Source organism: Leucopleurus acutus (genome assembly GCF_964270905.1).
Source record: "Leucopleurus acutus genome assembly, chromosome: 1".
Lineage (NCBI taxonomy): Eukaryota > Metazoa > Chordata > Mammalia > Artiodactyla > Delphinidae > Leucopleurus > Leucopleurus acutus.
The window spans coordinates 133,360,580-133,380,614 of record NC_139142.1 but is presented as its reverse complement, the minus strand read 5'-3'; the positions used below and the strand labels follow the sequence as shown (position 1 = coordinate 133,380,614).

The 20,035-nt window shown below is 41.4% G+C and overlaps 1 protein-coding gene across 3 annotated transcripts in view; it reads right to left on the bottom strand.

The window, feature by feature from the left end:
- ZNF609 (zinc finger protein 609) overlaps nucleotides 1-20,035 on the bottom strand; it is a 235,948-nt gene that overhangs the window by 192,873 nt on the left and 23,040 nt on the right. For all 3 annotated transcript variants that reach the window (XM_082849373.1, XM_082849372.1, XM_082849374.1), the window contains exon 2: nucleotides 14,227-15,100. In XM_082849373.1, coding sequence (XP_082705499.1) covers nucleotides 14,227-14,973 — 747 coding nt within the window. In that variant the 5' untranslated portion in view covers nucleotides 14,974-15,100. The remainder of the gene's footprint in view (nucleotides 1-14,226; nucleotides 15,101-20,035) is intronic.

Sequence of the window (20,035 nt, the reverse complement as noted above, 5' to 3'; positions counted from 1 at the left end):
CTATTCATTCTTCAGATATTTACTCAAACTTCTTCATGGATATTTTCTCTGACAGTGACCCTGATCTGCATGTGATTATTTGATTCCATTCTGTCTCTCCTACTAGATTTACTATTCAGTAGCCTGCAAGTTGAACTTGGGAAATGTTTCTGAAAGATGTAGAAGACTATAAGCAGGATAAATACAATGATAAGGAACCATTTCCTAAGATAAGGTCAGTACGAGAACATTTAAGAAAAGATAATTTTTACTAAGTGAGCACCACATTAAAATCTAAGTTTCCGGGAGTTCCCTGGTGGTCTAGTGATTAGGATTCTGTGTTTTCATTTCCGTGGTCTGGGTTCAATCCCTGGTTGGGGAACTCCCACAAGCCCCATGGCTTGGCCAAAAAGAAAATAATAATAAATAAATAAATAAAATCTAAGTTTCCTTTAAAAGTTTGTTTCTTGGGAGGTATTATTTAGGCCAAAGATATCATCTCTTGCTATCAAGTCCTAAACTACGCTGATCTCAAATTCCTACCCAAAACCATCCCTAAAGGGTGATTAAACCAGCCATTTGCTATTTTTCTTGCCAGTAGCAAGTAAACAGGTGATAGTGAAAGTACTAATATTTATTTGTTGTTGTTAAAAATAAAACTAAACCATCAAAGTTTATATTTAGGCACTCATTCCAAACCCCACCATCACAAAGCCCAACTCCACTACTTCCTCACTGCCACAATCATCCAAACATACCTCTCAGGCTGCTCCCAGTTCATTTCAACAAGCTTTCACCAGCATCAAAGCTCTATGCGGGGGCTTCCCTGGTGGCGCAGTGGTTGAGAGTCCTCCTGCTGATGCAGGGGACGCGGGTTCGTGCCCCGATCCGGGAAGATCCCACATGCTGTGGAGCGGCTGGGCCCGTGAGCCATGGCCACTGAGCCTGCACGTCCAGAGCCTGTGCTCCGCAACAGGAGAGGCCACAACAGTGAGAGGCCCGGGTATCGCAAAAAAAAAAAAAAAAAAGCTCTATGCAGGCAAGGGAATGGGAAGGATTAAAGTGGGATTTGTCTGCCTCTTTGCTCCTACTTTTGGTTATTAGATATGAAATGGAAGATGAAATGTGACTAGGGAATAAAAACAAATGAAAAATCTGAAAATATTAGTCAAATATGAAAATGTCATTGGAGTATTATTTTCCAACTACCTTTCCAGACTTTTCTCTGCATTGAATGCCACTTCAGGTCACTAATCCAGAAGAAGCCAGAGACAGCCCTAACTAACTTGGTTTCTAAACAACAGTCAGTTTTTCCTCTTTGTGCGATATCTAAGGACACCTACCTGCTTAGTTCTAAAAGGGCTGATTGAAGAGTTGGAAAGCGACATTATTTTGAGCCTTTACGTCTGCTCTATCCCATCCCTTCCCCTGCTTTGAAAAGAAGCTCCATTTCACAAAGGCTAAGGGAAAAAACCCCAAAGCTTCCTAAATCAGTAAGTTTAGAATTCCATTTCCGGTAGCTTTGCTCTAGCCAAACTGCTTCCCAGGGAGTGGCAAACTGTACTTTCCTTCTTCCTCAGCGATGCATTGGCCTACAACCAGAAACATTTCACTTAGCTCTTCAACATGAAAACTTCTGTCTCTCCAGTCCTATAGGCCAACTGCAATGTTCTGGCCAAGAGCTGCCACCAGCACACAGCTAGAAGCATAGCACTGGCACCAAGCCTTCAAATAAGGTATCCTATTCACAGCAGGTAAAAACCTGTAGTCAGTAGTACAGTGGTTTTCTTCATACAACCAATGCTGTGTCCAGACTGTAATGAATACCCATGGTAGAACATATAAAAATGACTACTTTTTCCTGGTTACTTACTTTCAATTGCAGAGGAGAAGAAAAGCCCCTCTCTAAATCTCCATAATGAAATATAATCCCATACGGTTAGGACTGGACCAATAACAAATGTAAAAGTGAGTATCATAAATAACAAAAAATAATTAAAACAACTACAGGATATTAAAGAAGCATGATATAGATTCTAAGTGTAAGTCAGAAAAGGACAGAAAATGAAGAGTAGCTGAAGGAGGTTACAAAAGGCACTGGGCCTAAGAAAGAGAGATTAGGCTCAAGGATATTTATGTTGGTAGGACGAGAACAGCTCTGTTCTTCAGTTTGCCTATAGGATGGTTTTTGTTTAACTCAAGGATAAGATATGAGGTTAGTATATACAAATGGCTTTATTTCTTCAGTGATCAAGGGAACTTAAAGAGAAGGGATTTGTGGTATTGTGAGGAACAAGAAAGTCAGAACTGGGACTTCCCTAGTGGCAGAGTGCTTAAGAATCCACCTGCCAATGCAGGGGACACGGGTTCGAGCCCTGGTCCGGGAAGATCCGACATGCCGCGGAGCAACTAACCCCGTGTGCCACAACTACTGAGCCTGAGCTCTAGAGCCCGTGAGCCACAACTACTGAGCCCGCCAGCCACAAGTACTGAAGCCAGCATGCCTAGAGCCTGTGCTCCACAACAAGAGAAGCCACCGCAATGAGAAGTCCGCGCACCACAATGAAGAGTAGCCCCCACTCGCCGCAACTAGAGGAAGCCTGCACACAGCAATGGAGACCCAATGCAGCCATAAATAAATAAATAAATAAATTTAAAAAAAGAAAAGAAAAGAAAGTCAGAACTGAAAAGTAAATGCTACAGAAGAATAATCATTATATTGGGCTGGATTCAATCCATCGGCCCGTAAATTTCCACTATAGAGAGACTCTGGACCCCAAGATTTCTTCTGTCATAAAATACTTCTGTACACTAAATAGATAACATAACCAAATCAACTTTATGTGACTGGCAAAAAAAAAAAAAGAAAGAAAAAGAAAAAACAAAGAACAATGTGAATGGTTTGGGCCTAGCAGTTATTCCATCCATTGAGTATACACTCTGGAGGGAGCCAGAGATGGGAGACTTGAACTGGCTGTTCACTTATCTGGTTTCCATTGCAATGTGTCTCCTCATAGTGTAAGCATTTTGCCAGGGTTAGGGTAATTCTAGTGCTTACAAATACATGTTTTTCATCAATACAGTCCTCAAACACAAGCCAGCTTTTACATGAGACCGCAACTGAAGAAATAATGGTTTGTTTCAATGCTAAAGAAAAAATTGTTCATGTTGAATTTATGAAGCCAGTATGGCAATCTCCAACATATGTATAAGCAAAATGAGAAATGCTTTATGGCATATTTTATCTAAAACAGACACTCTACCAGATGTTTAGGAATCTGCATACTGATAGAATTAAGATCTAGTCTAATATGGTGTATATAAATGTGTAGTCACTTTGTATGATGACTTCTTCCCCACATTTGCCAATTTTTTCTCCTCCTTTGCAATGGTATATGCATACTCAAAAACCTAAAAAGATCCATGTAAGTATAGATTACTGTAAATTTTGACAGCATAGATAATACAATTATCAGTACTAAAAACCATGTTTTAAATTTTATTATATGGGGACTTCACTGGCGGTCCAGTGGTTAAGACTCCGTGCTTCCACTGCAGGGGGCTCAGGTTCGATCCCTGGTCAGGGAACTAAGATCCCACATGCCGTGCAGTGCAGCCGAATTAAAAAAAAAAATTATTATATGAAAATTTTAGGTTATGTGATTATAATTTTGCCCCAAACATGACATTCCATAATGATTTTAACTATAAGTTTGCAGCATATTCAAGTATGTGTTCATCTCTGATAACAATTAGCATTCTAACTATAATGAGACTTAAAATCCCAGTAGGGAAATACTTTATACTCAAAAACATTTAATTTTCTTCCTGACTTCAAAGAAATAGTATGTGTTTACAAAAAGAAAGCAAAGAAAGACAGTGAACCTCTACTACTTTTGTGAAGTGATGCTGTCTCTTCTTAAAACAGCATGTTTAATTTGAATATGTCCAGAAGAAGGCTCAGGAACAGGTCTTTATTGGATAGCTGCATTATTTTATATTGGAGTGTCATGGATTTCTGGAAAATTAAGACCACCTATTGTCCAACATAAGCACAGAAATACATTCACAAATCAAAGAGAAAAGAAGCTGCTTTTGGATTAGCAATAAATTTAGATTATCTAAACCTGTCTTCTGCTCCCCTCCAATTTAAATAGAGAAAAATGACAAGTTGCCTATATATGGCAAAACGTATCTAGTCATAGGAATTTTGTTCAAATTTGCTTTAAAAAATCTGAAACAATAATTTTAAAATGAATCAGTAACACTGATATGGATGCTCTACGTTTTTTTGTTTGTTTGTTTGTTTTGTTTTTGTGATACGCAGGCCTATCAATGTTGTGGCCTCTCCCGTTGCGGAGCGCAGGCTCCGGACGCGCAGGCTCAGCGGCCATGGCTCACGGGCCCAGCCGCTCCGCGGCATGTGGGATCTTCCCGGACCGGGGCACGAACCCATGTCCCCTGCATCGGCAGGTGGACTCTCAACCACTGCGCCACCAGGGAAGCCCTGGATGCTCTACCTTAAAGGCTATAACTATCAAAAATTTATTAATTAGTTCTCCTAATTAAGGGGATAATGAGAAGTCAGATTCATTATGTCTATACCTAAATGACCCCAACACAATGAGCAATGAAAAAGGAAAGCTGGCGGAAGATCTTGACCATGCTGTAAAACACCTGAGGATCACATGATATCTAACGTGCAGTGCACAGCTCCATCTGCAAATGGCAAAAAGCAAGAACTTTAAATGTTCCCTAGCTGAGTGAGTAACAGGGATTTCCAGAGGCTGTATAGTGAAATCAAAGTCCTTACCGCAACGACAGTGGTTTTTAACCAAGAGGCACACTAAAAGTACCTGCTGAAGTTTTTAAAAAAAATATGTACATGCTTGGGGTCCCCAACCCTGTAGATTTTACTTCAGTAGGGCACTTTTACTTTGTAGAAGCTCCAGAAGGGATTCTGACATGCACCTCCACTTGAGAAGCCTCAGCGCCAAGAGACTCTTCATCCAGAATTTCTCTAACCTCATGCTACTTTGGTTGGTATATGATAAATATGTACACCTCCTTTCTACAATACTCTCTGTACCAGTCAGTGCAGAGTTAAGTATTTAACTTCTAAAGAAACATATCAAATAGGAAATGTCAAGTCTGAGCTGAGTGGGCTGGAGTACCAGTTTACAAAAAACTTTTTACAGTAAAGAGAACCCATTACTAAACAAAAACAGAGGCCAAGGGAATACAAAGAGATGGCCAACAGGTACACAAAAAGATGCTCAATATCACTAATCATCAGAGAAATGCCAATCAAAACCACAATGAGATAGTACCTCACACCTGTTAAAACGGCTATTAAAAAGACAAGAAATAACATGTGTTGGGCAAGGTTGTGGAGAAAAGGGAGCCCTTGTGCACTGTTGGTGGGAATGTAAATTGTGCAGCCACTATAGAAAACAGTTTGGAGGTTCCTCAAAAAATTAAAAATAGAACTACCATATGATCTAGCAATTCCATTCCTGGGTATTTATCTGAAGAAAACAAAAATACCAATTTGAAAAGACATATTAAAAAAAAACCACATATGCACCCCCAAGTTCACTGCAGTATTATTTACAATAGCCAAGACATGGAAAGAACCTCAATGTCCATCAATGGATAAATGGGTAAAGAAAACGTGGGGTGTGCATGTGTATATATATATATATATATATATATATATATATATATATATATACACACATATACACAATGCAATATTATTTGACCATAAAAAGAATGAAATCTTGCCATTTGTGACTGCATGAATGGGCATTATGCTAAGTGAAATAATTCAGACAGAAAAAGATAAATACCGTATGATTCCACTTATCTGTGGAATCTAAAAACAAGTAAACAAAATCCTGAGGACATGGACATAGAGAACAGACTGGTGGCTGCCTGAGGTAGGGGGTGGGGGGTGGGGGGTGGGCAAAATGGGTGAAGGAGGTCAAAAGGTACATTTCCAGTTACAAAATGAATAAGTCATGGGGATATCACATAAAGCATAGTGACTATACTTAATAATACTGTATTGCATATTTGAAAGTAGCTAGGAAAGTAAATCTTGAAAATTCTCATCACAAGAAAAAAAAATTTTTTTTTGTAACAATGAGGATGTTAAATGGACTTACTGAAGTGATCATTTAGCAACATATACAAATATTATATCATTACATTGTGCACCCAAAACTAATATAATGTTATGTCAATTATACCTCAATCAAAAAAAAAAAAAGGCCAAGAACGGATTTAATGTAAAGGTTTGGCTCATTTAAACCAAGCTAGTATTTGCCACTAAGGCTGGAACCCAGTGGTCTCAAATTTGAAAATACTCAATTAGTGTATTTTTCACAGGCACACAGTCGAATTGTACTCTCCCAGTGGACAATATTTCAAGTTGAAAACTGACCACCTCCTAAAAATCTAAGAACTGCCTTTGTATTTCCTGCAGCTAGTGACAAATTCACAAAAAGAAGCATCTCAATCCTTATTCTTCTCTTGACCGTTTAGACTACCTGTAGTTCTAATCCTTTCAAAAGGCTAAAGTCTGCACTCTTCAAAGATTAACAGAAGGAAAAAAACACTTTCGGAACTAAAACAATCATGTTGTGCTCGCTTCGGCAGCACATTTACTAAAACAATCATGTTATAGCCATTTCAATGCTTAGAAAAATAATTCAGGGGCTTCCCTGGTGGCGCAGTGGTTGAGAGTCCGTCTGCCGATGCAGGGGACACGGGTTCGTGCCCCGGTCCGGGAAGATCCCACATGCCGCGGAGCGGCTAGGCCCGTGAGCCATGGCCGCTGAGCCTGCGTGTCCGGAGCCTATGCTCCGCAACGGGAGAGGCCGCAACAGTGAGAGGCCCACGTACCACACACACACACAAAAAAGTTAAATATCCCTTTTGCTTTCAAAGTCCCAAACCCTTAGGATTGCTTCCAATTTTAGGTGCCTGTCAGTTTGCCTATAAAGAGAAAAGATATATCTGAACATCACTCAGGAAATTAAAAAAAAAAAAATCATACCTACTGTCCAGAGTTACTTTTTACCCCTTCAGGTTTTTGGTGAATTTGATCTTCACTATTAAGAGGACAATGTGCTCTACAACAGTGGATCTCAAACTTTAGTGTGTATCATGATCAGTGGGAGAGTTAACGGTAAAATATAAATTGCTGGGCCTTAAGCCTAGAGTTTCTGACTTGGGGGCCTGGGATGGGGCCTGATACTTGAATTTCTAACAAGTTCCCAGATGCTATGCTGATGTTGCTGGTATAGGGATAACAGCTTTATAAGAAGGTAAAAGGAAGTAATTCTCTCTCACCTTAGCTGTCACCTTTCTCATGTAAAAACACTTCTCTACGGAGCACTTCCAACAACAGAGACACTTAGGATTTAAAAACATCTCCAGGTTCTGAAAGCTAAAAGACTTCTTTTTTCCCCACTTCACAAGGGCTCCAATGTCACAAATGACATTAAAGCAGTGGAAATCCAGAAAAAGGAAAATTAAGGTCAGAATGATTGTAAACTCTGCTCAAGAACCTTACCAGGCACATATTACTTCTTCAGTCTGAAAAGTGTTTCCTTTGGGTCTCCTAAGGCAAGAGAAATGCCCAAAGGAAGAAAGAAGTAGCTTGTTTCATAACACTAAAAACACAAGGACAGGCTCTGAAAACAAGAGAATCTTGCTCCATAAGTAAAAAATCACAAAATGCTATGAATCCCTATCTTTCCTTTGTCATACTATTCTCCATCTCAAAAGAGCTATTCCTCTTACTGAAGACTGACCCAAACTCTATACTTTCTTAGGAAGCTTAAATATTGACTATGTCAATGTCACCTAGGATGAACAACTTCAGAGAATAGGATTTGTTAAAAATGTCTCCTCAGCCAGCCTGGGAAGCTTCTTACTCGGGTGGGTGGTCTCAACCGTGACTAAACTGTACCTAGAGAAATATACTTTAAAATATTAATATGGCCTAGCACTTTCCTGATGGTAATCCTTCCAGGCCCATCCCAATGGCACAACTGGGAAATTAAATGAAGAGAAAAGCAATCTCCTCTCTGCTCTCTACTTTCAGATGCTCCTCCTCTACAGCTTTGCCACACACAGACTCATTTCTATACATATACACTGAGATAGAACATTCGCACACACACAAATAACTCTCGGCAGGAACCAAAAATCAAAGCCTAACCCCAACGTTTTTAAGTGAGCAAGTCCAATTTCCTTCTTTGTAGCCCTTGACACATGCTGGCTGGGAGCCGTCTGGATTTTTTTCTGCCTTGTTCCTGCACCAGAAGGCTCTGCACTGCAGGTCAGGGGATGATAAGGAAATGAACAGTGTAATTTCCAAGGCCTCTGAACACAGCCCTGTCAGCAGCTCTGGAGGCGGGTTACTCAAGCATGGCCTGAAGAGTGAAAACCACAGAGAGGAGGGCTCAGACAGCCAGCAGTGGCAAGATCTCAGCTGTGCATGTTACTGCCATCTCCAGCCTGAAAGCCCAAGCCCTGCTGCCTCCCTGGATGAGCTCTGTTGGTAAAAGTTCTTATACACAAATGGCAAAAATACAAGTTCACGCTGGGGGAGGAAGATTAAGGACTAGGACTTAGATTTTCCATGTACTCTTGTGCAGAAACAGAAACATTTAGTGCTCTTCCAGCATACATGAGATTGCACCTGCTGGCAAACCCACAGTAATATCTATCCAACATACTCAACCCCATACCAGGGATATGGCCAAAAAGGAAACTCAATTCATATGAAATCTGAAATTCAACAGGCCACTTCAATATCCTTTGAAGCCAATTTCTGGTTTCTACCTCATCAAACCCCACTATAAATATCAGGGCCTTTAGAACACATTACCAGCATTCAAGCTTCCCAATCCAGGTTTGGGACTTCTCCTGAGAACAGTGCTGCACGTCTTAGCCAACATGCTTATCTATTCATACTGGGCTTCCGGTATAGGTGGTATGTTGTTATATTTCAGCCCATTATTGCCTACAGCAAACTGAGACATATTTCAACTCAAATCATGTTATTCTTCTTTTGTAATAGTTACTAAATGCTCCGTATGTGCCAAACACCGTTCTAAGTGTTTTATATGAATTAACTAATTGAATTTCACAAAAATCCTATTAAGGAACTATTGTTTCTTCATTTTGCAGATGAGAAAACTGAGGTAGCTCAGTTAAGTAATTTGTTCAATATCACTCAGTTAATAAGTGTCAAAGCTGGGATACAAACCCCGGTAGTTTGGCTCCAGACTTTATACTCTTAATCACTAAGTTATGCATAAGAGCTCATGTGCAGTTTAAGTTTACAAGACTGGTGTTTTAGGTTGGAAGTGGCTCCCAATGCCCAACTTATGAAGTGTCCACCCTTAATGATGGTTAAAGAAAGTTCACAAACATTAAAGTATATAGCAATTATCTGGAGGGTCTTCTGGAAGTACAGATTTCTGGGCCCCTACCCCTAAAACTTATTTAGCAGATCTGGGGTAAGGTCTAAGACTCTGCATTTCTGACATTCAGATGATATGATGCACGTGGTTTTATGGACCACAATTTCAGGAACTCTGCTCTAGATGGTAAACTGTAAGCAAAGAGCAGCAACCATCTCTGTTCTGTTCACCAGTGTACACCCAGTACCTAGCACAATACCCGGAATGTAAAATGCACTCAGTTAATATACAGAATGAATGAACGATGACAATGGTATCTAACAGTATCATCTCCTTACAAAACAGTTAATATCCACAATACATTTACGGTCTGCCTGTTAGTGATATATCCAAGAAGCACAAGGGCAGGGTTTTTTTTTTTTTCATATCTGCAATTGCCAAATAAAGAGGGAACTGGCAATGCCTCAATGATTACAATGAAAATTTGACTGAATGCAATACTCCAGAACACACACACTCTCAAGAAGTCAAACTCAAAGTAGCAGTTTAAAAAGTAACTTTCCGTCTGTATGTATAACAGGGGAGGTTCAGCACCAGCTATAAATGGTTGTTCTTTGTAAACATCATCACCTTACCAAAGAAAGTGAAACTCAAAGATCCTTTGTTTACTGAGTGCCTACAATATTAAAATCGGTATAGAAAACAAATGAAAGCAGTCTTAAGAGCACCTAGGCATTTACATCCAATGTTTCTGAGGTAGTCTTTAAGTGGGAAAATAGAATCCTTCATAACAATGAAGGATTTGTTAAGAATCCCAGAGTAACAATATGCCAGAAGAATTTGGTAAACAAAAACCTGGCTTTGCCACTGACTACCTGTGAGAGTCTAGGTAAGTCACATGACCTCCCTGGTCTCAGTTCCCTCTTCTATAAAGTGAGGAGATTGGACAAGATAATCTTTCTCAGGGCCCTCCTTGAATTACAACACCCGGATGGAAAACAGAGCTGCTGAAGAAAAAATAAATTAAGCTCAGACTTCGTTGTAGTTAGAGAATGCATCTCTGTCCCACATAAATATCAACTTCTTTTAATTTTTTCCAAGAAGGAAAATGCTTGAGGGCATTTGGCTTCAGGAAGCAAGGCTAACTGCTATTTCATCACTAGCTGAGAAAGAACAGCTTGTGAAGGAGGAAGGTGTTAAGAGAGAAAGCCCTGGATCAGAAGGAATAAAAGAGACCTGACCTTGGTTGAGCAATGAGGGATTGCAACATGAGAGAAATGAGATGGAAGGCATAAACTAGGGCAAGAAAACAAAATCAAGGGCAAAGGAAGATGCTCTTAGAACACAGGATATGATAGCAAACATGATCGGAAGGGAAAAGAGCAAAGAGCACACTTTAGTTTTGTCTCCTAAACTAATGGGGGAAGTGGTAAATATGTGTATGCAGCATTCTGAGAGCAGCAGAAGCTGAGACACAAACATGGGGAAAGCACAGTGCAGTGTTTCTACCTTCCAAGATCAAAAGCAGCAGCTGAAGAGACAAGGAGAGTTTCTGGCTGCAAACTTCTAGATCCTTTAGCCACTAGAGCTTTACTTTATATGATCTGGAAAAAAAAGGAGTCTCACCTTAAACTCCTGGTTTAAGCCCCAACTCAGAGTCAACACAGATAGATCACTGCCTTCTGTGGTTTGTAAATTCTTTTTTCTTGCCTGTCAGAGTGGTAACGTGAGCACTAAGCTGGGGACATTCAGACAGGCACTCTCCCTCATCCTACCTCCCCTTCCATCCCTAACTCAACAACCTATCAATCAAACCAAAGACAAGGAACAGACAGGAGCTGGAAGGCTCTGTCTTGTTTATTCCTCAACATTCCCTCCCCCATCTCTTCAGCTGGCAGGAAGTATGAGGCAAGAGTGTTCAATGACAATTCAGGGCAGCAGTAGTGGCTAAGACTCTCTAGGTCTCTCCTAGAACTCTGGGAAACAGCACAGTGAAGCCTGCCAGAGAGAGGTGTGGTGGAGCAAAAGTGGGATCCCATGAAGGGAAATCCACATTCTTGGCTGACTGAAATTCGCTCAGCCATAGACTGAGATACCCACCTTGATGAGAGAGGAGGTCCTGAGGTAGAGAATTAGAATATTCAAATCTCCTTCATTAGCTAGTTGGAGACATGTGACAATTCTGTCCTACACCACAAACTCCACTTGTCTTCTCTCTCGTTTCCAAGGGGTTACAGGAGTGGGTATGGGTAAGGAGACTCCAGCTAAGACACTTTCCAAATTTTATGAGTTTTCCCTCTTCATGACAGCTTCCAGCTCAGAGTATGTAATTCCTAGATTATATCAAAACATCTGTTTTGTTGTTTTGGTTCTGTTGGTTGTCCCCCACATGGAAGAAACATTCCAAACCAGTTAAGCCATAGGCAAGCCCATATCTCAGAGACAAAAATCTTAAGGAAGTTTTTAAAGACTTAGCTTATGAGTTATAGTATTAATCATCAAACACCGACTCAAACACCTCTTATGCCCAACACCCTGGGATCCTTGTTTCTCAAAAGCTGCTCCACTCCGAGATTCCTAGCCTGCGTTCCCTTTTGCATCTTTCCCTCCTCCCATTCCAGAAACGCTGTCTCTCTGCACAGTGTTTTCATCTCCTAGCAACTTCCAAATATTTATTTACATAATTATTTATTTCAATGGCCAAATGCTTTAGAATGGCACCCCACAGAACCAGACTGTTCAAGAGGGTTGAGGGAACAGGGAAAAGAAATGAGAAAGCAGGTTCTTGATTAGAGTGACATCAAACTGCACAGCAAATTTCCTCTTCTAAGAGTACTTCTCAGCAATTTTACCTTTCCTCCAAAAACAGAAGCACAGTCTCTTTCCCTTTTCTCTCCCATTCCACTGCCCCAATCTCAGTCTTTTGGGGTGACAAGGCATATAACACAGCTATATTATTAAGAAGCAAACCTCCCTGGCACCAAGGTGTATTCTTAGCTGAATATACTGCATCTTTCAGCCCAATTATAATCTGAAGGGCAGCCACCCAACCAGTCCCTGAACCTGTAAGAAAAAGGGTTCCACTGCTTCTCTGTTGGAGACTCTCAAGGACATTTAGACTTAAATCCAATATGAAGATAAGCATCATTAATCCTTTCATCCACAGACCACTACTGGGCTTAGAAGATTGCAACATGAGTCAAGAGTTCTAAACAGAAAGGAAACTGAAGGCCACCCTCAGAAGTGGCCACTTTTCAGCACAGAAGAACAAAGATTATGAACACGGATATACGGCAAGAGTTTACTGGAGCCAGATGTAGGGAATAGTCTAATGGGCCTGGAATAGAAGCAAGAACTCCTGGTACTCCTAAGCCTCTTTAAAACAGTATTATCCATCTGCACCCCAGAGAAAATGGTAAATCACAGCCAGCACAGGATGCACCATGCCAGTAACCAGCTGGAACTTGACTCTGCTGAGGTGGACTGTAGCATCTGCCACCTAAACATAGGCAGACTCTCTGGCAGCTGCCACTGGTAAAAGGGAATAAACCATTGTGCTATAGTGGAAGAAAATTCACAGCCCTGTTACCAGGGAAGCCCAGATGTTGCTGAGAGTCACAGATGTGCCAGAGGCAAGGACCAAAACACCTACAGCAAAGAAAGCGTAACCTAGCACTGAGAGGACACCACCACCCAAACATACACATCCTGCCTCTATTAACACTTACATATGGAAAGAGGTATTCCCTGCTGCAGCTGATGCAATTACAGAGAAATCAATTTATACTGCATCTGCTGGGATCAGTTGAAAGCATAGGGTGAGCAGAACACAGAGCGGAAAATCAAGAGCCAGTGAACAGCACATTACCAGGCCAGCCGCTTTGCAGGAAATTGTAAGCTGCAGAAGTTTAAGGCAGCCTGAGCTGACCCTAGATTCACACCCACTCTGGTCTAGGCCTGCAAACTCCATTTACTGAGACATGAACTAAGATCATCTTCCCAAAGGAGGAGAACCCCTTGTGGGGCTGCAGGCACCTGTCCGTCCAAGTCAAGCAGAAGGCAAGGTATCATTACACCATTTGGCAGCTATTAAACCACCAGGAGACCTTGATTCCCAATAGTTGAGGGAGATACCCAGCCAAGAACTATACTTTAGTGGCCAAAGAATCTCTTTCAAGGCCAAACTTTCATAGCCACTACACTAATCCATAAGACCTGATTAAGTACCTCAGTACCTCCTGCTCCACTGTTTACCTGCCCCAAACTGTGACCTTTTGCTCTTTGGCAGTCACCAACAGAACACTTGGTAGATATCATGTAATGAAAGTTACTTAACCCTTTTCTCTTCCAGAGACCCAGCAGCACCATTTATCCCATTAAAAACAGCACTCAATTGAAAGCCTATTAAGCTTATCAACTTGTTAAGTTTACCAATGACTCTAAGGATGAAATGTCAATCAAGCTGGTAACCATATAAAGGTTGATGCCAGCCTCTAGTAACAAGTATCTGAGGTGGGACAAGGACAAGGCTGGAGGTTCTTGACTTACGGAAAATTCATGCTACCAGGTAGCTACCCCCAACAACAGACACTCTTCTCCAAAATGTCCAGGCCTGCTGTTAATGAATCTGTAGGGAATCCCCTAATTTGGAACAAAACCACGTTATCATTACCAGCTGCTCTGACCTTGTAATTGGTCATTACCCACAAACTAATGAGGCTCCCACAGAGTGCACATAGCATTTGGCGGTTAGTCCAGGGCAGTTCTGACTGGCAGTGGGCAGCCAGATCTGGCCACCTCTTACCTTTTCAGACTTGACTTTCTTTAGCGGGCGACACTCATTCTCCCCTTCCTCTGGCTCCGGTTTAGCTCCCAAAGGGTTGAGCGCTGCCCCAGGCTCAATAGCTATACTCCCAAGTGGCTCCACAGCTCCTGGATCCACCCCTGTGCTTCCATCATACTGACCACCACGTCCTCCCAAGGGAACTGGCTGGAGGACCCCAGGATCCTTTTCTGAACAAGTCCCCACTCCTTCGCTTCTCTCCTTCTTGCTCTTAGATGAGCTGTTCTCCTTCTCCTTTTTGGAGCCGGCTACACTGCGGGATGCCTTAGCCGCCTTCTCTGAGCCCTTGGGAGCAATAGCAGCAACCAGGCTTCCTGCATTGGCACCATCTCCTGAGCGTCCCTGCACCTCTTTCTTGCTAGCTGCCCCCTCACTTGGAGTGAACAGGGACGTCCCTGGAGTGGGTTTGCTAGTGTCTTTGCCACTCTTATTCCTTTTAGATTTTGATTTGCCTTCCTTCCCTTGAGGACCTGGCACTGGGGTCACAAACTTGATGTTGTCTGGTAGTGTAGCCACAGCATTGGGAGCTGGTATCCCCACCTCCTTTGAGCCTGACATTTCCAGTTTCTGCTGGTCCTTTTCCAGATCGGCGTCCAGGTCAATGATGAGATTCCCTACTCCAATGTCCCATTCATCCCCACTGTCGTATGTCTCAACCGGGTTTGCATCCACTCCTTTCCCTCCGGAGGCTCCACTGCTCAAGGACATCTTAGAGTCAACGTCCCACCTCAAGATTCAAGGCTCTTCCTTGCCCCCAGCTTTCCTATTTTCAGCTTCAGCTATGTTCTCAGACCTGCCACATTGGTCAGTATATGCCCAGTGGACAACATCATTGCTGGAAAAAGAAAATTTAAAGAGCTGTTAAAGGAAACAATACAGGCAAAGAGGCTGAAATAAACTCCCACAAAAAACAGACCCTTCCTAGGTGGCTATCACACCACAATAGACAAGACAAACAGGTTCAGTTGTATTTCTAACCAAGTCACATTGGACCAAGGGAAAAGCTAATTCCCACTCCATCTCCACAGGGGAGAGTACAGTATTTGCAATTGCCCGGAAATTCGGCGGTCTTAACTAGGAATCCTCTAGAGTTAGTTTCCCATTCCCAAGAGACTTATTTCTACTACCACTGCCAGGCGGCAATACTCCCTCAATCAATACAGGCCCTGGCACATCCTCTAGCACAACTTTACTCATACCTCTTTTCTCCTTCTTCTTCTTGAACTATCAGAGATTCAGAACATAGTCTAGCAAAGGCTAAATCCCTCTACTAACAGGGCCTATCCCTACTAAAAATAATATAGATTCCTTGTCATTCTACTGCTGGGGGGGGGGGTGGTGTCTAATTGTGGGTAAGTAAAAGAGAAAAGCAAACAGAACTGGGGAAAAATACAATATCAAGATAGGGGCAAAACCTGCAATTAGAGGAGACAATCCTCAGAGAGGACTTAACCAATCAGCTTCAGTTCAGTTAAGCCAGCCTTATTAAACTCCAGGTTTCAAATTATGTCTAAATAGCAGAATTCAGTGTAGTCTTTCTCACTACCCACTAAAATACCCAGGAAGAGAGACACACACACACACACACACACACACACACACACACACAGAAAAAATATTACCCTATCAATAACTGAACAGTACTAAAAAACCTCATGTTAGAATGTGGGAGAAGTCTCTACATTCTAATACTATAAGACTGATGGCACTATACTGATAAATACCAGGGCCTCACCACATGGAACAGAGACAGCTAAAAAAGGGGGTGGCATGGGGTGGGTGGTAAAAAAGGCAATTTATACCTCTCCTTGGGAGTGTACCATCTAGAAAACCTGGCAGCCAACATACACCATCCAGCTATTACTTTATTTTGTTTTTTTTTTTTGCGGTACGCGGGCCTCTCACTGTTGTGGCCTCTCCCGTTGCAGAGCACAGGCTCTGGACGCGCAGGCTCAGCGGCCATGGCTCACGGGCCCAGCCGCTCCGCGGCATGTGGGATCTTCCCGGACCGGGGCACGAACCCGCATCCCCTGCATCGGCAGGCGGACTCTCAACCACTGCGCCACCAGGGAAGCCCCCAGCTATTACTTTATGATGAAACCAAAGATTTCTGTTCTTGCTCACTCCCGTTTACCATCTTTCTATATGCATATAGAAAATAACTCTCATAAGATGACAGAGCAGAAAGGGTAAAACAGAGGTGGCACAATGAATCCTACAAAGTAAATATCTAACAGGTAAATGCCATAGATATCTCTTAACAGAGATAAGACACATTGTACTTTTCCACCTGCTCTCTCAAGGCAGTGTCAAAGAACCAGGGTGCAGTTCAAGAGAAGATGTCACCTAGGAGAGCAGAGCTTATACCAAGTGAATGCTTGATAGCAACTGGGATGTAAGAGAGAAATTCAGTGCATTAATAATGGCAGCACATTAACCTGCCATTTAGCCATAGATCTGAGAAGAAAATACATCCTTTACCCAAGTAGAGAGCTTAGTGCCAACAACCAACCATTGCTGACGTTGAGTCCACATAGATCTTACTTCATAAAACGATGAGCAAAAACTGTGTGTGGGGGAAAACATGACATAAGAACTATGGGGCACCCCCGGTGGCACAGAGGTTAAGAATCCACCTGTCAACGCAGGGGACATGGGTTCGAGCACTGGTCTGGGAAAATCCCACATGCCGCGGAGCAACTAAGCCCGTGAGCCACAACTACTGAGCCTGCGCTCTAGAACCTGCGAGCCACAACTACTGAGCCCGTGTGCAACAGCTACTGAAGACTGTGCACCTAGAGCCCGTGCTTGGCAACAAGAGAAGCCACCGCAATGAGAAGCCCACGCACTGCAATGAGGAGTAGCCCCTGCTCACCACAGCTAGAGAAAGCCCGCACGCAGCAACAAAGACCCAATGCAGCCATAAATACATAAATTAAAAAAAAAAAGAACTATGAAAAAATGCCACCCACAAGGTAAAGGCAACATAATCTCTGAAAAAATTAAAGAAATGATACCTCTGATAATGATCTAGAATCTGAAGAAATTTTTAGTAGAATGTTTGGAATTCTCTATACTATACACTAATTCATTCAAAAAAACGTGTATTAATTGCCTACTAAGTACCAGGCACTAAACTAGGTGCTGGGAATACAGCAGCAAGTGAGAGTGTATAAGGCAGTGGAACATGATACTGAAAATAATTCTATTATGAGGGACAAAGGCATTTCTAGAAATGGGAATGCCAAATGAATCTGCACTACAAAGGATTATTAAAGCATAGTTCTTCTCAACATCATCATTTGTCACCTCTGCAATCTCTGCAATTGTGGTGAGGCTTAGAGCATAACCCACGTTCATCTAACACTTACCCACTTTCCTCTTGAGCTGCACTATCATCAGTATGTAATGTAACCATTAGAGCAATCCCATGTTTGTTTATTCAATAAAACTTTCAAAAGACCTTCCTCCAAAAAACAAATAACCAAAAACCCTTCCTCTAGAAAATAGGATGCTAATGGAAGAGAGACTCTGGAAAGGTATATAAAGGGAAGAATATAAAGTACATAAAAGTGTTTGTGCTCACTGAGAGCTCCTGACAGTTCTGCACTGGCTGACCTGTCGTATGGAGCAGGATAAACAAAATATGACAGTAAAGAAGACATAGCATTAAGAAGATACTAGGCTGAAATGGAAAAATATGAACTTAGACAAAAGAATCTGATTTTATTTTTTAAAAAAGGAAGATGCAAGGAAATGAAAAATGCAATTAAAATTCATACAGAAATCAAAAAAGCACAGAACTAAAACTGTGGAAAATGAATCTGTAAATTACAAGAAAACCTGAGATACTGTTCCAGAAGGCAAAGGCAAAGGACAGCAAAAAGAAAACAATGAGGGAAATTGAAAGACAGAGAAAGTATTTAATAATACTCAAAGCAAAACTGAAGAGACTAGAACAAACGGGAAAAAAGCAACCCATCAAGGCATAATATATGAATAACATCTTGAGCTGAAAAAGATCTTGAAAAAGTTCACTACCTTTTCAGCAAAATCAATTTAAAAAAAGCCAAACTTGCAGACATCCTAACAAAATATTTGAATTACAAAGGACAAAACTTAGGCCAACCTCAGACTGCTCTGCCATATTAAATGTTAAAAGAGAATGAAAAATCTACAAAGAATTTTGAAGAGAAAAGGTTATTTTTCAAGAGTCTTTCACTGAGTCAAGTTGTTTGTCACGTGTAAAAACAACAGATTTTCAGTTATGTAAGAACATATATATATCCACCTTGTTAAAAACTATCTGAAGCATTAAAGTAAGTTCAGTGTAGCATAAAGTTGAATAATTCTTGTAAACAGAAATACCAAATGATTTTTGTAATCTTAAGAGTAAACTCAATGCAGATAATCCTGGAAAAGATAGGAGGCAAAATCAATGCTTGTAATAATGCTGAACCTAGAACGTTCAGCCTTAACATCAGTAAGGAAAGACACTTCCTCAAATTCCTTTTGTCCCAATTCCATATGTCATGGCGAATTGTTTTGTTTTTTCTAGTAAGCAAGAAATATTGTTATAAAGCAGAAACTAACACACCATTGTAAAGCAATTATACTCCAATAAAGATGTAAAAAAAGAAAAGAAATATTGCTGTTAACATGTTTTTAAAATTGTGCTTCTTCTTAAAAGGGAGCTGGAGATGAAAAGAACATCTGATGCTCTGTGCTCATTTTCAAGTTCCACATCTTAAGTGAGATATTCATTAAGTGGAGGGATATCCTAGAGTATAGTAAAACACCAAAAAGCCATTTCGTAAGAGGAAAGGTCTTAGAAACTGGTATTCTTTAATCTGGAAAGGAGTTAGCTGAAGGGAGACAGGCTGGTTAGCTTCAAATATATGATGGTTGCAATGTGGAAGAGAGAAACTTATTCTGTGATGCTGAGGATATAAAATGGACCAGTAAGTAGAAGTTACAGAAAGACAGATGTTTAACTCAGGAAAAAATGTAATACCCTGGAATTCCCAACAATGACCCACAATGCTTAATGAAGCCATATCTTTATCACTGAAAGTAGTGACCAGAAAAACCATAATCACCTGTCAAGCAAATTACAGAATTCTTCTATGTGTGACAGGGAGTAGTCTGGACATGCCCAGGGCCTTTTTCAAATCTGAAATTCTGTTAATGTACCTATCAAAAAGTGCATTCCCTGGGCTTCCCTGGTGGTGCAGTGGTTAAGGATCCGCCTGCCAACGTTCAAGCCCTGGTTCCGGGAAGATCCCACATGCCGTGGAGCAACTAAGCCCATGCGCCACAATTACTGAGCCTGCGCTCTACAGCCCGTGAGCCGCAACTACTGAGGCCGCGCACCTAGAGCCCATGCTCCACAACAGGAGAAGCCACCGCAATGAGAAGCCTGCACACCGCAACGAAAAGTAGCCCCTGCTCGCTGTAACTGGAGAAGGCCCGCGTGCAGCAATGAAGACCCAATGCAGCCAAAAATAAATAAATAATTTTTTTTTAAAGTGCTTTCCCTACTAGAAAACTACCCAGAATTTCTGAATGACCAGGATGCAAACAAAGAAAACATATCCTGAGGACTGATATTTAGTGGTCCTGATGTTCTATAGAGAGCCACTGTCCTCTAATTTCTGAGTGAGTTAAGTAAGTACCACTTTTCAACCAGGTGACTTCTCAGAAATTCAGTTTACCAAACCCAGCAGGTTTCATAGTAACTTTGGTGGTACCTTTCCAAAGATATACTGAA